This window comes from Lygodium microphyllum, chromosome 4 (assembly GCF_053477565.2).
Source record: "Lygodium microphyllum isolate KBCC chromosome 4, Lygodium_microphyllum_v1.1.10, whole genome shotgun sequence".
Taxonomy (NCBI): Eukaryota; Viridiplantae; Streptophyta; class Polypodiopsida; order Schizaeales; family Lygodiaceae; genus Lygodium; species Lygodium microphyllum.
Window position 1 is genome coordinate 42003457 of NC_141138.1, and position 24475 is coordinate 42027931.

General features: G+C 40.9%; 1 protein-coding gene across 1 annotated transcript in view; it reads right to left on the reverse strand.

The window, feature by feature from the left end:
• Window positions 1-857: 857 nt before the first annotated feature.
• LOC148036973 (bifunctional TH2 protein, mitochondrial-like) overlaps window positions 858-24475 on the reverse strand; it is a 42209-nt gene continuing 18591 nt past the window's right edge. The window contains exons 2-6 of the mRNA XM_087675926.1: window positions 21707-21815; window positions 9331-9621; window positions 8646-9063; window positions 2338-2607; window positions 858-1960 (exon numbers count right to left, since the gene is read on the reverse strand). Of these exons, the coding sequence (XP_087532052.1) occupies window positions 1542-1960; window positions 2338-2607; window positions 8646-9063; window positions 9331-9621; window positions 21707-21815 (1507 nt within the window). The 3' untranslated portion in view covers window positions 858-1541. The remainder of the gene's footprint in view (window positions 1961-2337; window positions 2608-8645; window positions 9064-9330; window positions 9622-21706; window positions 21816-24475) is intronic.

Sequence of the window (24475 nt, forward strand, 5' to 3'; positions counted from 1 at the left end):
GAGGTTTGGAAGCATTGTACAGATATCACTTAGGTTTAAGAAATCTATCAATTACTTTACACACACACACAAGACAAGATTATATAATATTTTTCCAAATATAGAGAGGGAGAAGAAGAGAGATTTAATTAGCCAATTGTACATACATAATAAGAAAAGGTTTGGCAACATTGTATGGATGCCACATAGGTTTGGTTGTAAGTTTGTGACATCTATCAATTATAGGGATAGTACAAATGCCATCCACAAACCACAAATATCACATCTTGCTCTTTTAATATATAGACACTCATCTCTATCTATTTACACTTGAGATTTACGCACTCCAAAAAATCATGAGGTTGTGTACCATCCGTGGTAGTGGTTGCATGAAAAATTTGGAAAATCTAGCTCACTTTTGGACTTTCTGAGAGATTCCAAACTCTATACCAAATAAGTTTGAAAAACATAATATATAAAAAAATTGATGTCACATTAGCTTTATCTTTGGGGTATCTTAAGCTCAAACACACATAAAGAGTAAAAAGAAGTTATAACCAAGAATTGTATTAAAAAGTTGAGCCTAGTTAATTTTTAATTGTTCCCTCCTCTCTTACTAGCATTGGTAATGACCACTCTTAAAACCCCACATTTTGTAAAACAAGCTTAGAATTAGACTGTTACTGACATGTTTTTTCTATATTGGACCTCTTTTGGCACCCTAAAATTATGTTTTACTAGCATTGGTACACAGTCTGCTTCTCATGAAGAATAACATTCGTTTTTCCTAGTTCTAGAACAAAGATTGTTAATATGCATACATCAAACTTCATTACAAGAAAATGCTCAAATATGAAAAGGCACAAAGCACTCAATTTTTTAAGTAGTGATTTATTTGTGTACAATGTAAATTCCTTATAATTAGTGTTTTAATCATCTCAAAATATTCTTCAACTAGTTTGAATATTTGTGAGACATAAATTACCATGTGAGAAGTCATATAACATCATTTTGGGATTCCCATGTTTCACAATATTGACTTTGCTATGATATGGATCTCTAATATATGCAGTGCCAAAGCTGTTTTATGGCTGACAGCAGACCCCTTAGCCTTTGCGGGATCAGGCTCTTGGTAAATTGGCTGGCAAATGTGATTCTACTAAATCCACACTTATTGTACAACAAAATGTACGTTAGTGACTATTATGGCTTACTCTCAAAAAGTGCTACCCATTTATTCTGTCTCACATTAGAGGTTTTGTATCTCTCAAGAAAGAATTCCTCATTCCATGTGGAGAAATGAAGATTCCATTTGTGTGACTGGAGTACCTCAGTCAACATCTCCTTTGGCCATAAAGCTTGATGTACTGAATCCTTGCTGCACACAAGTGCATTTGGTGGCCTTCCCTAATACATGCTGCACATATTGTATGCAGCAAGCTTGTGTAGAAAGCACGCATTGACCATGTGTTTGCTCAGATCCAGTCTGGTTTTTCTGAACAGTTGGGAAGAACCAACAAAATCCCAACTTTGCCATGTAGTACTTATGAGTGAGGTGGTGATCAAGGCATGCCAAAGAGGAAAGCATGGATTTCATGCCAGTCTCTAACAGTATAAAGAACACCAGCTGACTTGCAATTGCTGTTTTGCCTTGCAGAGAGAGACATCTGTTTGTCCAGAATCCCCTGGTAGAGTGGTACCAAGGTCACACCGAAAGCTTGTGCAATATTTTTGAGAGTTGTACTTGATCCAACAATGATACCCAAGTCCGCATCCAATAAACACAGCAGATCAGTGACACTGCCCCCGATGTAGACAGATAAAACAGACTTTTCATTATTCTTTTCCAGATCCTTTCGAAGTTCCTCAAAAATCCTCTCTTTATCTAGAGGAGTTTCGACCCTACAATATATATTCCCTGAGGTGCAGCAACCATCTTCCATGAGCTCATTACTATGAACCCTACCTGAATTTATGCCTCCTGTAAAGCACATGCAAGGTTACAGAAATTAGAGGTGATGCTAATGGTCAAAGAAATGGATTTGTTCACTTGGTTTGCCAGAACTCTGAGCTGAGCGTTCTTAAGAAGACCAGAAAAACAAAAAAACAAAGCCAAAAAGAACGGAAAAGACGAGCTGAAGTATATTTGTGTCTCAACTGAAGACAGTAGTTAAGGTATCCAAAGCTATTATAGTCAAGTTGACCTGGAAAACTTGTTTAACTAACCAGACGGGCAGAATTTCAAGCATCTACAATATAACTGAAATTCGCATGCCCTCAGAATGTGCAAAGAAAATTCACTGTTTGTTTGGTTGACTACCAATGGATTTCTATAAAGATGAGGTAAAGAAAGTGTACCTTTGGACAAGGCAGCTTCAATAAATGTTCTACTCCAGCATACTGAGATAACGTGTGTTCTCAACTCAGCATTCAATTCGATTGATCTAAATAAATCAGCACACCCTTCTTGTAGCAACATTTCAGCACCAGCTTTTCTCACTTCGTTAAGATCTAAACCTTCCAATACACCTGCTTCCACAACTGCAGAATTTGACTGAATCTTGAATTGTGAGAGCTGCTCCAAAAATGTATTGAGTCCTTCATGATCATATGACCTGAAAGTGCTCACTGTTCAAAATAAATGTTAGATAAGGACAAAAAAATCATGGATCCAAACAGAAATGCAAACAGAGGCCAACAAGCTTTAAAATGCAAGGTAGGAATGGTTTTAGAAGAAATCAATTAGTTTTGGTATAAAAAGGTCTGTTGAACTGTTGAAAAAAGTAACAAATGCCAGGTAGGAATGCTTTTAGAAGAGAGATTTAATTCTCTGTGTTACTGCCTATCCCCTACTACCCTGCTTTCAGCTGGCTTGCCCTTGACCCTACCGCTTCATGGACAGCAGTATGTTGCTGCTGGTTCTTGTTTCTCGCTCTCCTGCACCCTCCCACCCCCTCTGTGGATCGTTGCCTCCCTGCACTCCCAGGCTGCATCAAATGAGCTGCTCCTTCTCTTTGCAGCAGCTTTCCTCCCACCTTCTGTGAAGATAAACTAGGGTTTGCACAGGGAAAATGCAATGCGTACAACAGATTAAATCAGAGAGAGGAGAGGAGAACAAAAGAGCAAGAACTCAATAAATAAACCAATGATAAAGAAGTGTGTGATCCAATGGATGCTCAACCAGCAGAAGGCTATCCACAGCCAGTCTCTCTCTCAGAGGGATGCTGAAAAGGAGTGTTTTCCCTCAGGACGGATGACAAGTGCAAAAAATCAACAAAACTCAGTGCTGGATCTGATGTAGGCGAAGCTGAGGCTGAATGCAAGAGGATAGCAACATGTAACATGGATGCAACAGCACAACACAGCTATTAGGAGGCTGTTTGTGCGACTGTTATTTCAAAATATATTTGGTTGACATACCATACATTTGCAAATGTATGGTATGAATATCAAATATGACCTTGGGGAAAAGTTTGAAATGTTGAATGCCTTTTTTTTTGGGCTGCTTCACTGTTACCTTTCCCAAAAAGGTATGTGCACATTCTGAAGCCTGTCCTCAGCAAAAGGAAGGAATTGTGACCACAACTGCTCATGAATATGCATCAGCCAGCCACCCCAAAGTTTGCACAACCATCTCTCTTAACTGTGCACTTGTTAAAAAGATAATACTGCATGTCAACTTAATTTTGCTTGTATTGCAGCCTGTTTGTTAATAGTGAACACGTCCCAGCTCCCTTTCATCCCCAAGCACTCGTGCTATCATAAGCATGTCAATACATGTTTTGTCAACATACAGTCATCAAAATTGGTGATTGCACTAGTAAAAAACCAAGCACAACCCCACAAATCTTTAGTCATCAAAATGGTACTCAAAGCACAAGTAATTACCAAACACAACTATAAAAGCACAAGTGTCCACTACACTAATCACAGAAACCTCAAACTAGGAATATTGTCAACATACCATACCTCTTATGAATCTAAAAAACTGCAACCAGCCTTCCTTCTCCAAAAGGGTGGTAAATAACATGATTAAGCACTAATTACAGTAAGCATAAATTCACATAAACTGAGATACAAATGTTACTCAATAATCTTGGATAGTACTCCTGGTTGGCCCCAAAACTCATGCTCCTTGTGGTGTTTCTTTAGCTTCTATTGATATTGCTGACGTACATTAAGATTTGGCTCCAATCTCCATCACTATCCAATGTCTCTTGCTGTCAAAAATGACCCACAAGCCTTATGAGTTTGCTCTTGATCTAACAAGGGATTGACCTTCAATTGACCCTTGGCTATTCAAATCTAACCCAAAATCCGATTGGCATGGCTGGCTTCTTGAAATCTCTAACAATTCCTCGAATTCCACCCGCTGATTTCAACTACTAAGCCTTTAATATCCTGGCACAAGATCTAAGGTGGTTTCTAATCCCTGATTTTTGTTGTAAATTAAGGTTTATACCCTTGTGGCCTTGCCAGCTAAATTCTAGTAATGGTCCCTCTAAGATCCTCATCATGGCAAAGGTGGGCTGGAATCTTGACATTGGTAGTGGGTCTCATGATTCCCTCCAAGGGAGCTAGCTACAATTGTGAGCAATTTGATAAAGTGGTCCCATGAACGATGCCAACTAGGCTCCCTTTATCACAGGCTAGTCATTTTGATCTTCAAGAATATCCTACCCCCTAGTGCACACCCTCTCCTAGAGAAATGAAGAGAGCCTATAAATCTACTAAACTCTTCCATGACAAAGGAAAGAATAAAATCCTCCCAAGTTGCATACTCTCCTTTGATAATTTCAATATATCTACCCTTTTTCTCGAAAGCCCTTACCATGTTGAAATGTCCACCAACTTGTGAAGAAATGCTCTAAACGCAGAAACACAAAACCAATTGTACGACAAAGCACAGACTAAAAAATACAAAACATAGTTAGGGTTAGGTTTAGGGTAACTTGGAAACAGTGAACACAATGAATAATGAAGTGAATGACTACTAAATATATAGTGCTTATGCAACAAACACACTATGCAATGAATACTAAACCTCGAACTCTCGTATCTCTGGGATCAAGGTAGAGGTTATGAGCTGGAGAGTGTGTCGTACTCCGAACAGATTTCAAAACGCAGCAAGGTAGCCTCCCTATGTCAAACAACAACAAACGCAACTAGGAAGGCTAAATTTGATGCAAACAAGTAGTGCAAGAGAGAAAAACAAAAAAACGTAGGTACCTGAGGGGAGAGAAAAACGAGGCGACAATTGGAAGTAGTGGACAATTGTGTAGGAAGTGTGGTGGATCTAAAGTCGACCACTCCAAGGATGACCGAAAAGAAATAAATCTGCATAGATGCATGTTTACATGATTAAGATACCAATGTATAGGGTAATGCAAAGGAAGATGTAAGTTCTTACGCTTATGCAAAATGAAATGCAATGGCGCTACTTGGACAATGTTCTCGTAGAAGAATTGTTCACTTGCCTAAGTGCCCTTTTACAATTAGGTCATTCTAACAATGTGGATGAAGTTACAAATGTTCATAATGTACAATACAAAATAACTAAATGTCTAAGAGTTAAAAACTATAAGTATCATCATTGTCACTATTAAGATAAGGAAATCGCCCCCTCTTAAACTGGAAGGGGAAGTAAGAGAGAAGCACTCTCTCTCCATCAATCTGAAGAAGTAGAGGATAATGTACCCAAGCTGATGTAAAGAAAAATACCCTAACAGAGAAACATAAATAGAAACCGTATGACAAAGCACAGACTGATAAAAAGAACACAGTTAGGGTTAGGGTTAGAGTAACTCAGAGACAGTGAACACAGTGAATAAATGAAATGATATGACTACTAATAATACGATGCTCATGCAGCAAACACACTATGCAATGAATGAATACTGAAACTCGAACTCCTGTATCTCTAGGATCAGGGCAGCGGTAATGAGCTGGAGAGTGTGTCATACTCCGGTACCTTGTGGCTGATAGGTAGCTCAATACATCTTGTTTTAGGATGAGGGGGGAAGATCCCTGACATGTAATGGGAGCAAGAAAGAGCAGCAAAGGAGATGTGGCACTAGATAGAGGAGGAGATAGCGACAGAAATGGGAATATGAGTTGAAGCTAGAGAGACAACTGAACAAATGATGGAGAGTTGTGAGAGACACCATGACATCTAGCTTAATTTCATGATCAAAATTCATTGGTGGGAAAGGATTTACCATGGAAATGATAGGAGATACACTTGAGTTGCTTGGGAAATGCAAGGGATAACTACTATCTGGTGAATTAAGTTTTCTCCTGCATCTTACTACTTTGAGATTTCTTGCATTGCTTGAACCTCCAAAGCCTTGCTGAACTTGTGTCATCAATTGAGGGGAAGAGGAGATAGAGAGGAAAGGGAAAAGGCCATTGCTTGAAATAAGGCTGCTACTCTAGCATGTATGGAAGCCATGAGAGAGGAGAAGGGAGGAGAGAGAGAGAGAGAGAGAGAGAGAGAGAGAGCAGGAGGTTTGTGGTGCTGAGGCACAAGGCTAGTGGTGCTAGGGCAAATGAGAGAGAATGCAAAACAGGAAGCAATGTATAGGTGGGGTAGGTGAGGTATAGGGGCATGTTGCAAGGAGTGGGCGGGGGGGACAGTTTTTTAGGCAAGCTGTGAGGGGGAAATGGGCAAGTAGAAGCAAAGATGAGAATGCTGGAAGGGCTAAGGGCTGGTAGGGGCAACCCTAGCCGGGAAATGACACGAACAGTGAGAAAGGAGTTGGTTGTGTCACCACAAACATTCTGGGCCGAGAGAACGCTCAGACAACCCATTCCAGAGCTGAGGATGTCGTTTCTAGTTTTGATGGATTGAACAGCAGCATCAAGACTTGCAATCTTATGCATTTGGATCATAAGGACAATGTCATGACCAACAGGGAAGCTTTCTGATGCTAGGAAAAACATTTATGCTGATTTGGATCAGTAGATCTGTTGTGTCATCTCCTTCTAGTATTATGCTTCTAATTGGATAAGATCCTGGTCACACCAGCACTTTTTATATGGCACTCCCACCTAGGTTTTGAGCCTCTACCTTTGATGGAGTGGATCTACAACAGAGTAGCCTATACTGGGAAAAGAGGAGTTTTATGGTGGATGGAAGCAGATGGAGAGACCGCTAGTGATGATGATTTCCCACACAATCATGTGTAAGCCATCAATATCACACAAGATAGGGCAAGCAGAGATGGGATCCCATGTTTGCTTTAGGGTCATCTTGGTGGCTTGCAGCATAGGGTGAGGACAAGGTTTTGTTGCGTCAAGTTCACAAAAAAGCACACAGAGAATTTGGCCTTACTTGGCTGGCATCCCATGAAATCCTTCATACAGTGGTACATGTGTACTTAGTGTTGTAAAGGCACAAAGTAATCAGTTGCTCTGGATAAATGAGCACCACAATGCAAAATCAATAGCTAGACGGCAAGGTTATCCAACTGTGATCCATACTCGAGCACCATGATCTGGATCATCTATTTCTTGAAGCATTTTCTTTGAGGTTTAATAAGGGTGTTATAGAGAACCATAGTTAAAATTAATATGGATTCCTAGAAACAAAATGAATAAGCTAGGAACATTAGCTTGGTACGTCATTTGACAATTTTCACTTAATGGTCGTGCAAAGAGAACAACACACTTGAGGATGTATATGCTTGGAGCATTCGATTCCAAAGGACAATCTAATTAGGGAAAAAGGAGGATTGAGTCAGTTGAACAAAACGACTTGTCAATCTTGGATTCAAGACGTAAGAAAACTTAGCATTTAGACTTAAGCATGTGGACTGGTGGTATGGGACACCAGTCCTTGCACAACTCCTACATTCTCTTTAGATCCTAACTCAACATTCTTCTCCTAAGAAATAGGCATGACCTAATTGTTTGCAGTACTGATATGTCAGAGGTAATATAAAACGGTCACTGATCACAATAGGATACTACAAAAACAGAACATAAATGCAAAATTCAGTGCCATAAAAACAATTCAGAAAACATGTGTAGGCTTAGAAAATGAGGCCATCATCACTGCTAACCCTAGCCCTAGGGGCTAGACAAACTGGCTCTACAGTTGCACTAAACTTTTATGCCTTAACATCTTGCAGGCTGATCCAAGCATTGGCCTACCATTTTTGACTTTCAGGCAGAGAGATTCTCGAGCATTCAATCTTGCTGCCTCCGGTGATGTACATAGACTAGACCAGACATAGACTAGACCAGAATGATAGAATCCAATCATGTTTGGACTTGGGCGATGTGCCTAGCCTATAAAAGGCACACACAACTACAATAAAGACAATCTTGTCGCTTCACAATCACCTTGCTTCTCTTGCATTCTGTTGTATAGCACCCTAACTATATCTTAGTGGACTGCTTTGTAGTTTTGTTCCACCATAGCATTTATGCCTTTTATTCTTTTAGAGTTGCCTCGATCACTAAATCAACTTCAAAAAGTACCTAAACTCCATTATGAGAGTGAAAAAAATGTTCTTCAATCACTAAAGTACGCAAATAGAAATTCACAACTGTGCTAGTTGACTAACGTCCATTTTTCGGTGTGAGAAAACATTATATAAGCAGAACAAAAATAACACATCCCCAACTTCATATAATGAAGCACAACAGAAGCAAGAGAGAACCTGGGCCACTTGGAAGAGTTGAAGATAGTAGACCCAAGTACTTATCATTGTAAGACTTCTCAAGTTTGTCCCAAAGTTTTCTCAAGTCTGCAGATGAACACCAGGGTTTACTGCCTATTTTTCTGTCTTCCTTTCGCTTATTAGCAGCAGTCTTGATAGATACTTCAACTAGGGCAGCACATGAATCAGCTATACTGCAAGTTGAATCGAAGTCAGACACCAAGAGGTAACTATAGTCAGAGTCAACCTGCTTTTTATAAAAAGGAACAAGTTCAAGCTGAAAATCAGGCTGGGCTGAGAAGAACTCCAATTCAAGATCCAAAGCCATATTGTAAACACTCTGCAAGTTTCTGACATCATCTTCCTCTAGACCATCTGCTAGATTGTTAACCAGTTGTTCGACACGTAAAGTCGAAGTCTGCATAGCAAACAAATTTGGCTTAAGGATTCTAACCTACTTGCAGCTGTGCCTAATAATGATCCCAAATATTTAAGATAAAGCAGCATTGACTAGAGACCACTTTGCTATAAGAGAGGATGAATATATTGTCAACAGCAACACACTGAAAGAAACCATAGCAGTTCTCTACAAACACCAATTTGAAACACACACAGAAATGCTTTTTATACACACATAAAATCAATACCCAAAAACAAACCTCAGCAAAGAAAAGAAATGGTTTACCTCAAAAGCTTCTGATGAATATTTGTCAACCCAATCCTGATAAGGTAGTCCACTTCTTTTATCACCGAGTGATTTTGAAATCTCCTTTCCCAGAAATGCATAAAGCCTCATGCATGGTGTCATGGATACAATTGTCAAGGCAGCAAGTGTTCTTTTATTGACTGCTGTTCCAGCTGCAATTGTAGGTATTTTCAGATGTCCTTTACCAGTTGCTATTGCCAGGAGAAACTCCGTATATCTAATTGTGGCAAGGTTTGGCTTGCATTCCTTGGTAATATCTGCACCCGAAGCCTACATACTCAAATTGTAACTTTTAGAATGACGTGTTACAATATCTCAACAGCATAAAAGCCAACAAAAAGGTAACCCACTGTTGTTTTGGAAACCTGTCCAGCTCTTTGACATATAAAAGAAATGTACGGCAGGCTTTGGAAAGAGGCAGTAATTTGAAAGAGTTAGCACCAGAATTCCAAAACTACAGGCAAAAAGAAACCACCAGACATAAACCTTTTTGTTTTTTGTGAGACTATGTTTCTGTTAAGGCAATTACAAATCTCATTACTATTGAGTTTAAAATACTGGGAGAATACATGCAATTATCAGCAGCTTCTGTACTCAAGCTGATAGCAATTATCTGCAGAGAAAGATGGAGCAAGAAAAGTTGCATGCCTGTCCAAATATGTCTAAGAACCCATTATATGGTCCATGCTAAGTTTGAGCATAATATAGAAGAGCATGCCAAAGTGTCCCAAACACTGCAAACAGTATATAAAATTTCTGTTTCAATATCTGGCTTTCAAATAACAAACCAGAAATGCAAGACCAGAGCAGATGAAAGACTGTCTCACAATAATGTGAGCAAGTGGCAGCATTAATTCTTCTGGCCAATGCCTACAACACCCCATAAGGGCTTGCTTGCATGAACTGATTCTTCTAAAGCTGACTAAATACTTTTTCCAGAGAGGTTTGGACATCAACCTGGCACCAAGTGAGGTTTGCACAAAAGGAGGAGGTAAAAGAAAGCAATAGATTGTTGCAGCTTTCGACTCATCAAGTAAAATGACACTATCTTAGTTGATGCTAGTCCAAATCAAATCCTTCAGCCTCGGTCTGGCTCAATATGCTGGAATGAAGCTTTGATCATCCACCAGATGGGCCTATGATGCATTGTCAAACCATAACATTCTACAAGCTTACAAGAATTAAAAAACCAGCATAAAAAGCATATATGAAGTCTTGGTTCTCAACAAGTGTTTCACTAAAAGCACCATGATCCCACATAGCTACACCTCCAGCAACAATGGAGAAGATCTAAAATTTTGTCTGCTTTGGGCATAGGGTGAATATACCTTGAATCAGCTTCTACATCCTGTCAAGGTCAATAGCATGGCTAAACCTCAGAGTCCAAATAAACTAAGCACATAGTAATCAACTCCCATTTTTTATAGAACCCCTCAGTCCATATGTTGAGCAAGTAAAATTTAAGGCCTTACTGTGAAATAAATTATAATGATTTTTGGCCTAACTTAACTCCATAAAACAGTCCCAAAAGAATTATTTAAAGAAAAATATATTTTTGTTGGTGGTATTGTACGGTCGTCTCTTGCCTATGAGCCTCAATCTGAGTCACAGTAGGACATTGGGAGCCCTACAGAGTCTTTCTCTGATGCTTTGTCTCGCTGAGACATTTCAGGTGGAGATCCTTCCTCCATATGGCATTCTCCTAGCTCATGTGCATGCCCAAGAAGGACAGCAACACCAGCAGCCTGTTTCATTGTGTTCCGAGCAGGCCTTTATACAATATGGCAGAGCAAACAATGGGAAGTGTTGGATGGGCAGAGCAGGCAGCCACTTCCAAGCCAAGCTGGCAGTATTGGGCAGCCACTTTCAGGCCAATCAACTGGTTTTTACCAGTCTGACCTGCATTAAATCCTGGTTGGCCTGATTCAGGTCGGCCAGTTTTCCAGCTTTGGACTATTTAATGCTCTGCCCCCACCACCATTTGTATCATCATCCATCTCCAGCCTCCCTCATCATTTTGTTCATCCTCCTATCTTGTGTATGGCATCCTCATTGACACTCCATGTTGCGTGTAGGGGCTGACCCAGTGCAGCCTTGTACCTTTGTGTTCAATCAACTTTGCTCCTTTGATTCCACTGTGTTTCTCTTGTCTCCATCTTCTCTTCTCATGCTGAGTTCTTATTCTTGTTGCAGACTTTCATATGGTATCATTCGCCAAGGTGGAAGCTGCACATGACTAACATGGAGCATCCATCCAAGCCAAAGACATTAGCAAATTAGTTAGTTCCTGTGTGAATTTGTGCATGTCCCGGTGGGTTGTGCATTTCTTTTCTGGTGAGGACCAGTGGGTGCCACTCATTTTATTGGCGACTGATTATTTTATGCATTTCTTGGATCGCCGACCCTTATTCTAAGTCCTCTAGATGTTGGCTAGCCTAATCCTACTCTTGGCCTACTTTGACCTATTTATTATTAATCTCCCTCCTCATCAAACCATTGTTTACATGCTCTACTACTTGGAGGTCCTGTTGGAGAGAGAGAACTGATGCCAATGCCCACACAACCACTTACTCTCATTGTTTTTATATTGTCGCATGTCTTGGTATATGGATTTCAATTCTCGAGCATCTCTTTTCTTTTGAGTTCTCTTTACAATGTTCTTTTCTTTGCAATATTTCTCTTTTCTCTTCACTCTTTTTTTACACAGTCTATTACAATAGTTTTCTACACTTCCATCGCTGCATCTATTTCCGACAGAAGACTACTTGGTGACATCATATCAATGTTGTAGTGCTACATTTTCATTCAACAAGGCATTCAACTCCTGCATTTTCAGTCATGCCCAGCCTTCTAGGACTGCGTTCTCACCAGCAGCAGCTGCCTACTATCGCATTTTTCAACCATGAACCCTCAAACTGCTTTTGTCAGTCTGCCCCCTTTTCAGCATGCATTTATTGCTGACGTCAGCAAATTAGGCCATACAACAGCCAACCCGGTCATATTATAGGCTAACATCATTTCCAGCAAGTTGACCTCAGCAACAGCAGCAGCAGCCAGTTTTCTTTGTTTTCTGCAGGTATTCTAAAAGAAATTGATGGAGGACCAGAAAAACAAACAATGAGACCCACTGAAGTGATGACTAGTGTCATGAGGACGTGAAATTTTGAGATACTTTAATCTTACTAATAACAAAACCAGCCTTCCTTCAGTGGATGGGTAGTAATTCCCTGATTACAACTTAGTTACAGCAACAACATTTATTACAAAGCTGAGAAATGCAAATTAACTCACAATCTTGGACACCCTCCTGGCCCCAAAACTGGCGCCCCTTTCTTTAACTTAATTGAAGAAGAAATTAATGTACAATGGGATTTTCCCAATCCCTTTCGGTATTCCAACTCCCCTTGCTGTCCAAAATGACAAGCAAGTCTTCAATCTAATTTACCCCTTGATTCAAGCAGTCAATTGACCTTCATCCGCTTTGATGGAGATAGAAAATGCCCCAAATTCATTGATTCACTGGTTCCTCCACTTGAATTTGACTGAAAATAGCTTCAGCCTTGTTGAATCCAAGCCTTGGAGCTTCTAATTTATGGCATACTTCCCGAGGCTGCTGCTAAACCCTAATTTTTGCTACAGATTAGGGTTTACAAAACTAAGAAATTTGAAATTTCTCAGTCTTTGGTGATTTCAATGTTGTTATCTTCGAAGCAAGGCTATAGAAAGGCTGGAATATGAGAGAGAATGCTATAGAGAAAAATTTCAGAGTTTCATCGTGAGAAACATTGAAAAATTGCTGTTGCCCTGCTCAAACAGCCATGGAAGCTGTCACCTACATCTTAGGATCACTAGACAAGCTGCTGCCCCCTCTTGCAAGCTGTCATTTGCACCAAAAGATCCTTGGGTTGTTGTCACCTACTCTTGGAGGGCTCCAAACTGTTGTCACATGCTATAGGACTCATCCCTAGTGGCTGCAAATCACATCACCAACCTCTCCTTACTCTCTAACAACCTCCTCTCTCACAATGGCTGGAATAGACTCCACTTACCCCTAAAAACGTTTTTTCCACTTGCACATGCAAGTTTTGCCAAGTGGCAGGGTTCTAATTTCATTTTTAACATTATTCAACCTATTAAATACTAATTTTAAATATTTAAATATTTAAATTAATCTAATAATTATTTCCGTGTCAAAAATTAATCTGAATGGCCAATTGGCTAGGCAGCTTCCATTCTTGAGTGTCTTTGCATCATCTTTGATCATTAGATTGGTGTTAGGTACCATTAAATGCCACTTCTTTAGTATTAGCAATTGACACTTATGGCCAAATGAATGACTTGAGCCAACAACTGACACCAAATACTACCAAGCACTTGTGTAGCATAACTTATAGCAACATTTGCCTTTGACATCCTATAATTTCCTCCGGTCTTAAGCTCGTAAATTTAATTTAACCCCAATTTTACCATACATGTGCAATGTTTACTTAACCATGTGATTAAAAATCAATCCACATATTAAGTGAGATTTCAAAAATACATGTCCTCATGATAGCCCTCCCTCTTAAAATCCTTGCATTGCAATCGTCCTTGATTGCATTGCCAGATGCATCAAAATAGTGGACTAAAATTTCCACAAGGCATCATAGCTAACAGAACATTGCATACTACTGCTCAACCATTCCATATGCCCAACACATGCTGAAAATTACCAGCCAACATAACATAACATAAAACTCACAAAGAATCTTAAAAACATTGCTACATTATCATGTGACATGTCTATTTGTCATGAGCTTAACTCATTTGGCAAAAGCAAACCATAGCATAGCATAAACCATGGCTAAAACATCAATGGCATCATAACATATACTATTGTCCACAAAACTAGCTGAATACCATTGAATATTAATGATCATACATTGAGAACCAACATTCGTTAATCAGTCCTCGATGATCATTAATCAATGTAAATGTACAATTTCATAGATATCGTGAAAACCATACCCATTTGCATACCAAACATAGTTACTAGTACACTGAATAGTAATCTCCAAGCAAACATAGTGTTAGCTACGATACCCTGAATACATCCGAGATTCACTACATCTAGAGCTCTCCATCATTGAAAAGTGGAGGTGCTAGCTTCCTCACGAGCATCAAGTAATACTCCGAACCCCTCCTCTACTAAACCTGATTGAACCCGAAATAAAGTTGGCTCTAACTAGAAAGCACAAAGGTAAAGCTTCAACAATTGAGGATGGTCTACCAAGTCATCCTCCTCCATCCATTTGACATCCATTGGCGAATAATTGTGAAACTTCACTAAGTACCTTCTGGAAACATTACCCCTAATCTTCCGCTCTTTGTGTGCCAAAATCTACTTTGATTTTCAGCTTTATTTTCAGATTTACCCTTTTTCTCAGCCTTGGCCTCAGTGACATGTGGCTTGGCATCACTATCTTGGAATCTTGCATCCTTACTACGCAGCAATGTGTCGGTTGTAGTAGCAGTTTCTATGAAACAGTGGACTTAATGTAAAAATCCCGAATACCCTTTGGCAAACCACAAATATACTTCTCCACTTGCTCATGGAGGGGTATTGTGCGAAAAGAAGTAATTGGCAGCATTGCATCCCAAAACTTCTTATTATACTCATCCAAGTTCTTGCAATCTTTGGAATTCAACTGATTCCAAGTTGTCATAATGGGCAACCCATCTAGGCATAAAAGAAGATGAGATGGGACTGATAGGGGAAGTTGGAATGTCATGTAAAGGCCATACAGAGCCCGTCACATCGCTTATTGGAAAGCTTCAATTGCATGTATAGGGATATGTGGACAGCGAAAAGTCTTTCATTGCCGTTATACAGTATTGCTTGGTGTGTATGCATGTAGTGATTGATTCTCATGCAAAAAAGATCACTATTCAACAAAAGGAAAAGGCACTCACACTTGATGTAAAGTTGAAAGGTGAATTTGTCCCTGTTGTATCTATAATTGCCATTTCTAAAGTAATAAAAAATGAAAATTTCTGATGATCCAGTCCAAAAATTTGCATCAAATTTATCGCACACCTGTATCCTGTGCTGTGCCTGCCGCGTATGAACCTCCTCTTCCAGAACTGTGTTCTGGACTAAAAATAAAAATTTTTGTTAAAAAATGTACTTGACGTGGAGCAGGCTGACGGGGCAGTGTGGCAGGTCGCTGTCAGAGCGGGCGGACAGGACGTCTGCAACTGTCAGAGCGGGCGGATGGGACAGGTTACGTGACGTCTGCAACTGGCGGTGCAAACTGACAGTCGAATGCAATCTGACGACTGACGTGGCGCCTGACGGCTGAGGACGCTGGCGTCTGCCGAGAGTTTGCAGGCAAACGTGCTTGAGGCAGGAAGCGGCGTATGAAACTACGCGCTGGCGGACGAGCAAGCTGTCACGAGCTGCAACTGGCGGGTGGCACTCAGGGCAGAGGAGGCGACGTCCACTGGGCAGAGGAGGCGGCTGGAGCTGCGCGCTGCAGACTTGACGACTAGAGCTGGTGACCTGGGCTGAACTGGCGGCTGGGGCAGAACTAGCGGGGGTTGCAGACTGCAGACAGGTGGTGAGCTCAGAGCTGAGCTCTGATACCAAATGTGAGATGGAAGGATCGAGGTGCAACTGAGATTCAGGAGACAGTGTGAGAGTGAGAGACAGAGTGAAGCACGACACCCAAGAGCATAGATGAAAGAGTGTAATCAGAAAGTAAAAAGTACAACCCTTAAACCTTAGGGTTGTAGGGGGTGTTCACACCCGACACACACTAAGTGCCCATAAGTGTATAACATAAGCACATAAGCACATACGACAATAAGACTATAAGTCTGGGGGAAAAAACCTCTCCTACCGAGAGTAAAAAGTGCCCCAGTGTCCTACTGATCACCGACACTCCCATATGAGCGTAGGCGTAAGTGAGGCGTGAGTCAAATACCCAATACAGCTGACACTCAAACTCATGAAATGTGCGCATCTGAGGCCGTGGAATCACCTACTACACAGAATGCAAATATTTTCTTGGTAGCTTATTAAAAAATAGGGTAACTTAATCGTCAGAGGACTTAAAAGCCCCAATGGTTGAGAACTCAGTGAGGAGACACCAATACTCAACCAACTTGACTTTCAAGTCATCCTTGTCTGTGATTTTGAAATTTTGGAAACTCATGATCCAAACTAATGTAATAGGTCCTATCTCGAGCTGCATAGCAATCAATCAAGTGTGCCCAATGCTCAGACGCTAAGTTGAAATGCTTAAGCTGAGAGTGAAACTCAAGCAACAAGCCTTGCATAAGCTCAACAATAGCAAAGGCGTTACAAGCCTTCCATGAGCGAACAACCTCGTATAAAACAAGGACGGGATCAAGTTGGGAATCCAACCCCTACACTAAATCCCATAGGTTCTGAGAGTCTAAGACATGCATCATCAAATTTGACCAAGTGGTGCAGTTTGACCCGTTGAAACGAGTCTTGTCATTAAATGCATACTTGGCAAATGAGAAACTAGAACCATGAGGTGTCCGGGAAGATGGATAGATGTGATAAGATGGAGGATAAGATAGTGGTGGTGGTGGTGATAGAGAAGATAGAAGGGGGTAAAGGTGGATAGGCAGAAATAGGCTATTGATATTCAACAAGTGCCGATTGCTATGGAGGTACCGAAACGAATATAGGTCCATACGATACCATAGGTGTAGGTGAAGGCACTAGGACACGATAGCCTTGTCCACAAGTCATTAGCTAGGACACAACATAATGATCGGATGGTTCACTAGGTAATGCCATAGAGGCAAACTGCAATACCAAACAATCCACACTCGAGTATGTCTAGGATGCACTCCTAGAGGGATAACACAAAACTATGTGTATGGGAGGTCGAGTCTCCGTCACAAGTCCACCACCCGCAAATGGACATGTAGAGGTCCTAAAGGCTGTGTCTAAATGTGCGCAACAGCCCAGTGTGGAGAGTGGTAGTGGATAATGCAATGCACTTCATGGAAACGAAAAGAAAGGTGCAGCAAAAGATGAGGGAGGGAAGGGTAAGAGCCCAAATGGATTTGTGATTGTTGATATTGTTGTGGAAAACATGGTTGGTTCCTTTTGTCCATTAAATACACTAGATGAAGATGCACCTACTCCATAATGACCATGAGAAATAAAATAATTTAAAGGAAAAGAAAGGGACAGAATGCTTACAAGTCCTTTTAGCTTCTTACCTAGTTTTGAGTTCATAACTAAATACATGTCTTCCTCATTACTCGCAAACCAAAGCTTGTTTTGAAAAGTCTCTTCTTGATGAGCATCTCATGATCCAACAAAAAATACAGAATCAATTGACATAGAATCTAAAATAATAGAGTTCGTATCAAACATTGGAGAAAAGTATTGTGAAAGTGATTTGTAATCTAAGCCAAATTCCACTTGCGAATGGCCGCGGTCCGTAGTGGAGATTCCGAAGATCCTACAAGATCATTAGTTCTGTGCACTGAATCTAAAGGAGAAAACTCAAGTACCTTCAACCTCTTGTTGAGCCCTATGCATAAGAGTGAGATCATACTCAACCGCAAAAATCTGATATGGTCTATGGACTTCATGGTAGTCCGATGGTTCTTCACCCATGTCAAATCGAGCAGTAGCATGCTAGGAGGCCTACTCTTGATCGTTTCTATCCATGTTTGTGGAGACCAGAGCGGTGTTATGAATGTGTTCGGGCATCTGACTCTTATGTTGTTCCTGCTGTCGCAAATGAGCTTTTTGATCAAAGGCCAAGGTTTCTCAAAGAGTACGTAGCTCTAATACCATGTGAAGAAGAAAAGCTAAAGCACAAAACCAATCGTATGACAAAGCACAGACTGATTAACACACAGAACACAATTAGGGTTAAGGTTAGAATAACTCAAAGACAATGAACACAATGAATAATAAAGTGAATACAGTGCTCATGCAACAAACACACACTATGCAGTGAATATTGAACCTCCAACACTCGTGTCTCTAAAATCAAGGCAAAGGTTATAAGTCGTTGAGTGTGTCGTACTCCGAACGGATCCCGAATCGCAATAAAGGCAGCCTCCAAGTATCAAACACTAGCAAATGCAACCAAGAAAGGTTACATCTAATATAAGCGGCAGTGCAGGAGAGAGAAAGACTAAAAACGCAAGTACCTAAGGAGAGAGAAAATTTAAAGGACAATTGTTAGGTGTAAACGCAGCAAACAGAGATAAGAGAATGTCAGGGCAGCAACCACAAATTGAAAACGCGGCATTCAAAGGAGAGAGAAGATCAGGGCGACAATTCCAAGCTAATGGCGACAACACCAAATGCTGACATCAGTATCAAACGCAGCAACAAACTGTAAGCAACAGCTCCAAGATACCAAGTGACAGCTGCAAACAAGAGGCAAAGGCTGGAAATAGGTGTCACATGGTAGCAGATGGCTAGGAGAAGCTCTGACAACGATGTCCTCCGCAAATGGGTTGTGGGCAGCAAAGATACGACTCCTAAAACCTGCAAAAAAGTAGATTTTTGGAAGAGTAGTGGGTTGCATGCCTATTTGTAGAAAGTTTGGGGGATCCAAATTAGGGTTTTGTATGTGGGACACGATAACTCTCTAGGATCGCATTTCTTTTTAAAATAAGAGGTTTTGTTCATTAATTAAGCATGTTTTGGGATTGTTTAAGTCAGGCTAACAAACTTTTAGCTTAACAGGTGAGGTCTCCAAAGTCCAAAGCTATCACTATAGATGAACCAACCACTATGATAATCATGTCCTGTAGCTTTGCCTCGAAGAGGACATGCCACCCCTAAGTTGACTCCCAATAGAGGCCCCCTCAAGCTATGCACTTGATGTAAGGCTCTAGGAAGCAAAGAATCCCACAAGTTTCTCTCCACACCAACTGGGCTGCCCCATACAACCACAAACAATATTTTCAAGTCTCTATGCTGCCAAGAGATGATGCAAATAGACCACCCCATGCAAGTGCATTTGTGCCACCTAGTTACCCACTACAAGACCCCCATGAGCCACCAACCACAACTTAAAAAAGAGACCCTTTTGAAAGACTCCATGATGTTCTACTCTAATCTACCAATGCTAGCTACAAGCAAGGGGCCAATCAACATCCTCATGCATTTCCACTCTGTGCTATATGACAGAACTAAAGACACTTGCCAACAAAAGTTATATCATGCAACTGCTAGCAGGACCTAGTTGATGACTCAAGCTTTACCCACAAACAAGAGGTGGGTTATGCTCCACTGTGTCAACTTCAACCAAATGGAATCAATCACAAGTGCAAACTCTTGGATGATTGTTATATCGAGTCCAACTTGGAACCTTTAAGACATTGGACGGTCCACCCTCTGCTCACTTATTTGAAACCCAAGTGATCTCCCAAACTATATTGCAATCAAGATATGTTAACAAATTGGTTGATGTGCACCGACTGAATCTCTTGCTTTTACTGGTGCAAAACACTTTCGAGGCCAACCTCGCCCTCTCCAACATCACAATATTACCCATGACATACAAAGTTGTTAGATCTTACTTTGATTCCAAAAATTGTGTCTAGATCCTTATTGGCAACCTAAGGCCCCGCAAACATGTGACTCTCAAACGAAGGAAGTAAAACATGATCTCCACAAAGATCAAAAAGAGAGACCCGCGCCATGGTCTTGTCCAAGAAGTCGTAGGGTTTCTTGAAGTGCAAGAGTACCACCACTATCCCTTGCCCACTATATTTGGCCAACTTCGTGGCCTCAAAGATCTTTAGCTATTTTCAAGGATGTTTTGATCCTACACAAAGCCTATCTAACTATCCTAGATGATATGTGGTAGTAGTAAGGAGCAAGGTGTATTACTACAGGCCATTGACAAAAGAGTGATGGAGCACCATTGATTGGGCACCTACTAACCACCTTTGGGGAGAATATCAACTAACCAAACTAAAGGCTTGCTACCATCCATCTTGGGCTAAAGATCTTCTAAACAGCCACCGGCAAGGATATCACACCTCATCCTGAAAAAAAGCCCTCGAAAGGCCACCCTCACCTAGGCCTTTCTACCCCTCTTGAGCTTCAAGGGCCTAACGACCTCATGCTCCAAGAAGTGCACCAAGAGGGAGCAACCCATTTTCTATGTAGTCCCCTATAGCAATCTTTGGTCAGCCCCATCACCCCTCTAAGCATAGCTACAATCTCCCATACTAATCTCAGAGGCTACAAATGTGATCCCCTGGAAACCTAAGCCAACGTATCTAGCAAAAACCTTTGAACATATTGTCTCCCTCCTATGTTTGCAAAGGCACAAAAAGAGAACTGCATCGTCCTATCCGCTATGCTAGCAAGGGAAAATCTCACATGAAGCTTGAGTCTAAAGGGTATGGCCCCTTGGAGCCTTGCAACTGTCATTGGATGGCTGCCAAGTCTCTGCATAGTATTCTCTCCTCCTCACTTTGTCTAGCTCGCAAGGCCACCTCTTGGAAAATCTTGCTCCACTCTTTGAGAATCTAAGCCACCTCATCTGCAATCCATGTAACTTGATCCCAATCTTTCATCCAAACCACCCAATGTACCTATCTGCATACCCACCTCCCACTGATAGCGCAACTAGTAGGCAAAGGCACCACACAACAATTGGGGATGCTACACCGAATGGTATGTGTATAAAGCATTACAATGTTGTGGTGTGAGCACATCTTGTACATAAGAATCCCCTTTCTTAAGAAGAAACTGACAAGAAACCGGGCTTGCCAAGCTACTAAAGTACCACATCTTTGGATGCAAAGCTGCAATGAAAATTCCCTATCCCCAAGGAAGATGAGGCAAGAGCTATTGAGTGGTATTTGTAGTGTGATCCTATAGTCATTAACATGATATTTGTGCAGACAATAGTTACATGATCACTTAAGCATCCCTAATTTTCCATGAACACAAGGTACACTGGCATCTTTATGCTGAAGTTAGCAACTTACCTCATGAAACTGCTTGTATAAATTGAACAAATCTTAATTGTTGTTAACCATATTTTGAGAACCGTTCAAAAGATACTAACTTATTTGTTGGTTGAACTAATGATTCAATATTTAGGTTGTGATGCATTGATTCAGATTTATCACGTTAATCTGCTGGTTTCTAGCTTTAAGTTTAAACATGCGCATAAACATAAGCCCTTACAAAAATGGACACCTTAAGAAATATCACATCTCTTATTGAATGTTTCATTCGATACAGGTACACAACAATGTTCTTCCATTCAATAATGTTAATTGTAATTGTAACTGTAGGAACCATATAATTGCAATCACATAGGCTGCCATAAATAATTACCTTAACATAAGAGGAGTGCATTTTAACCTCATCAAAAACTGCCTGTTGGAGCTGGCAGATAGACGACCTTGAAGCTTCGTCGTCAGTGTTCTCTAATGCAATGCCATACCTGCAAGAGGAAGAGAACAATTAAGCTCCAAATGTGGCTTCTCTTAAGTGCAAGCTATAGAAAAACAATAATATTCAACCACAGATATACACCGGTTCAACTAATTTTAGCAAGCAGCTTGCAAAGTGTCTTATATCAATTAACAAAAATACAAAAGGCTTAACTCTACTGAAAAGCACAAAATCTGCAAATTAATCAACTCCAGTGCTGAAATTTTAGAGGGCTCCCTTCCACACTTAACCCAAGCTTGTCATGGCCACCTCAGGCCATGACATGTTAGGCAAGGGCCGAGGTTACATTAAGCCAAATCAAATTCTAATCAGTGGCCAAAATTTATCCTTTAAAAACAGCCCTAGAGAGCCTACCTTTGGGTAGTTGTACTGTCTACAGAAAAGGGGGCCAAGGGGGACAGCCACTTTCATCACCGATTGTTGACCTTTGATGCCACGTTTCTTCTCCATCAATGTCATGCCTCTCCATGCTGGATTCCACTTTACCACACCTACTCTACTGCTATCCACAAGCTAATATTAGAGCTATCGTAAAGGAGGGAATAGCATATAAGAAGAGAATATATTGTTGTTTTCTGGATTCCACAAAGCAATTGACACTATCATGCTTATGATGACATCAGACTACTGAAGCAGCTGCAAGGAGGAGATATGCTTTGTATGTGCCAATGATGCGTAGAGTGCACACACCAGAAGGGCTGTCAAACTGAGCGACCATCCTTCCACATCTTGGATGGGCGCCAGTAGTATTAGCCATTGATCACTAGCCACTTGATCACTAGGTGTGAACACATCCTAGAAGTTGAGATGGCTCGATGGTCTTGTATTGTGAATGCATTCTAGCCAACTAGGGCAGTCAAGGAGATCCAAAAATAGGACTTGCATCTCATCTGTGAGACACCTCACGGGCAATGCACTTTGGGTGCACAACCCTAGGGAGCTGTACTCACACAGTGGGATGGGTAGGCTGATGGTATGGGACATCAGTGCAACTCAGGAGCTTGGGCCGGTATGTTGTGCTTCTAGGATTGAGGGGTGAGCCTGTTTGCCTCTATGGCTGAGAGGCAACTTTGATTTCCATCTCGTTATAGTTGTTTCTATGGTCATATGGCTTGTGCCACGTCATGTGCAGGTTGGAGATCTATGTGGATGTTACATTGGTATCAAACCAGCAACCTGCTCTCTCACACGTGTAATGCACCTACCCACTACCCACTTACACATGCCCATACGTTGGGCAAGTGATGGGACCATGAAACCAACCTTCCTTCTTGGAAGGGTGGTAATAACTTGATAATTCACCAATTACAGCAAGCAATAAAATTTACATAAACTGAAATGCTATTGTTACCATATAATCTTGGACAATGGATAACCTGTTAGCCCCAAATTTGACACCCTTGGTGGTATTTCTTTAATTTGTATTGCTAAAGGTTGAAGTACACTAAGATCCCACCTGATCTCCTTCAATCTTCAATACATCTTGCTGTCCATGTAAAGAAATGCCCTAACACAGAAACTCAAATACAACCGTACGAAAAAGCACAAACTGATAAAAGAACACAGTAAGGGTTAGGGTAACTCAAAGACAATGAACACAATAATTATTGAAATGAATCGATCTAATTAGAATACAGTGCTCAATGCAACAAATACACTATGCAGGTAATGAACACTAACCCCCAAACTCCCGTGTCTGGAGGATCGGGGGAGAGAGTATGAGCTAGAGAGTGTGACGTACTCCTGATGTATCCCAAAAAAGCAAGGCAGCCTCCTTGAGGATCAGGCAGAAGCAAACACAGCAATGTAGGGCTAGATCAATGATGACAGATAGGTAGTTGGAGGAGAGAGACAAAAAAATGCAGCTCCTAGATGTCTCTATCAGGCTGGGTGGCAATTGTATGCAGCAAATGCAGCACCTAGAAGATGTGGACAGTGCATATGTCTACATGTCTCATCCTCAACAATCTCACTAGTTGTGAACCTCGAAGTTTGCACAGCAATCTCCACGATCGACAGCCTGAAAATCTACGATCAATATGATGACAAAGTGTGTGGGCTGGGCTGACATAAATAGCCCCAAAAAATAGAGCAGGTCAGCCTATCACGGGGATGTGAAATTTTGAGATGCTTTAATCTTGCTAATAACATTTGATTAAGTTATTAATCAAATGTGCAAGGTTGTTTAGCACATGTGATGCACGTGGCATTTATTTCATGGTAACAAGCCAAGGACCCCGAGGATGCAATGGGTGTCAAAGATAAAAGTTGTGATAAATTATGCAAGCTCGGTTTTGGTGGTTAGTTAGTGTCAATTTTGACCCTAGGACAGTTGTTTGGCCAATAAGTGTCAATGGTGACACTAGGGACTGGCATTAATTAATTAAATAATGCCAGTGTAAGGGTCAACAAAGATTGGGGACCACTCCACGTTGCAAATGGCCTAGCCAATTTAATTATGGATGGGCACATTTAATTTTGTGAAGGGTCAAAAGAGTTGAAACAAGAGCAATTGGTTTGTAAGCTGAAGCACAACTTACATCAGCTGAAAGAAGCCCCTAGATAATGGTACAAAAATTTTGATACCTTCATGCTTAGCCATGGATTTAAACGTAGTCATGCAAATCATTGCTTATACACTAAAAAGGC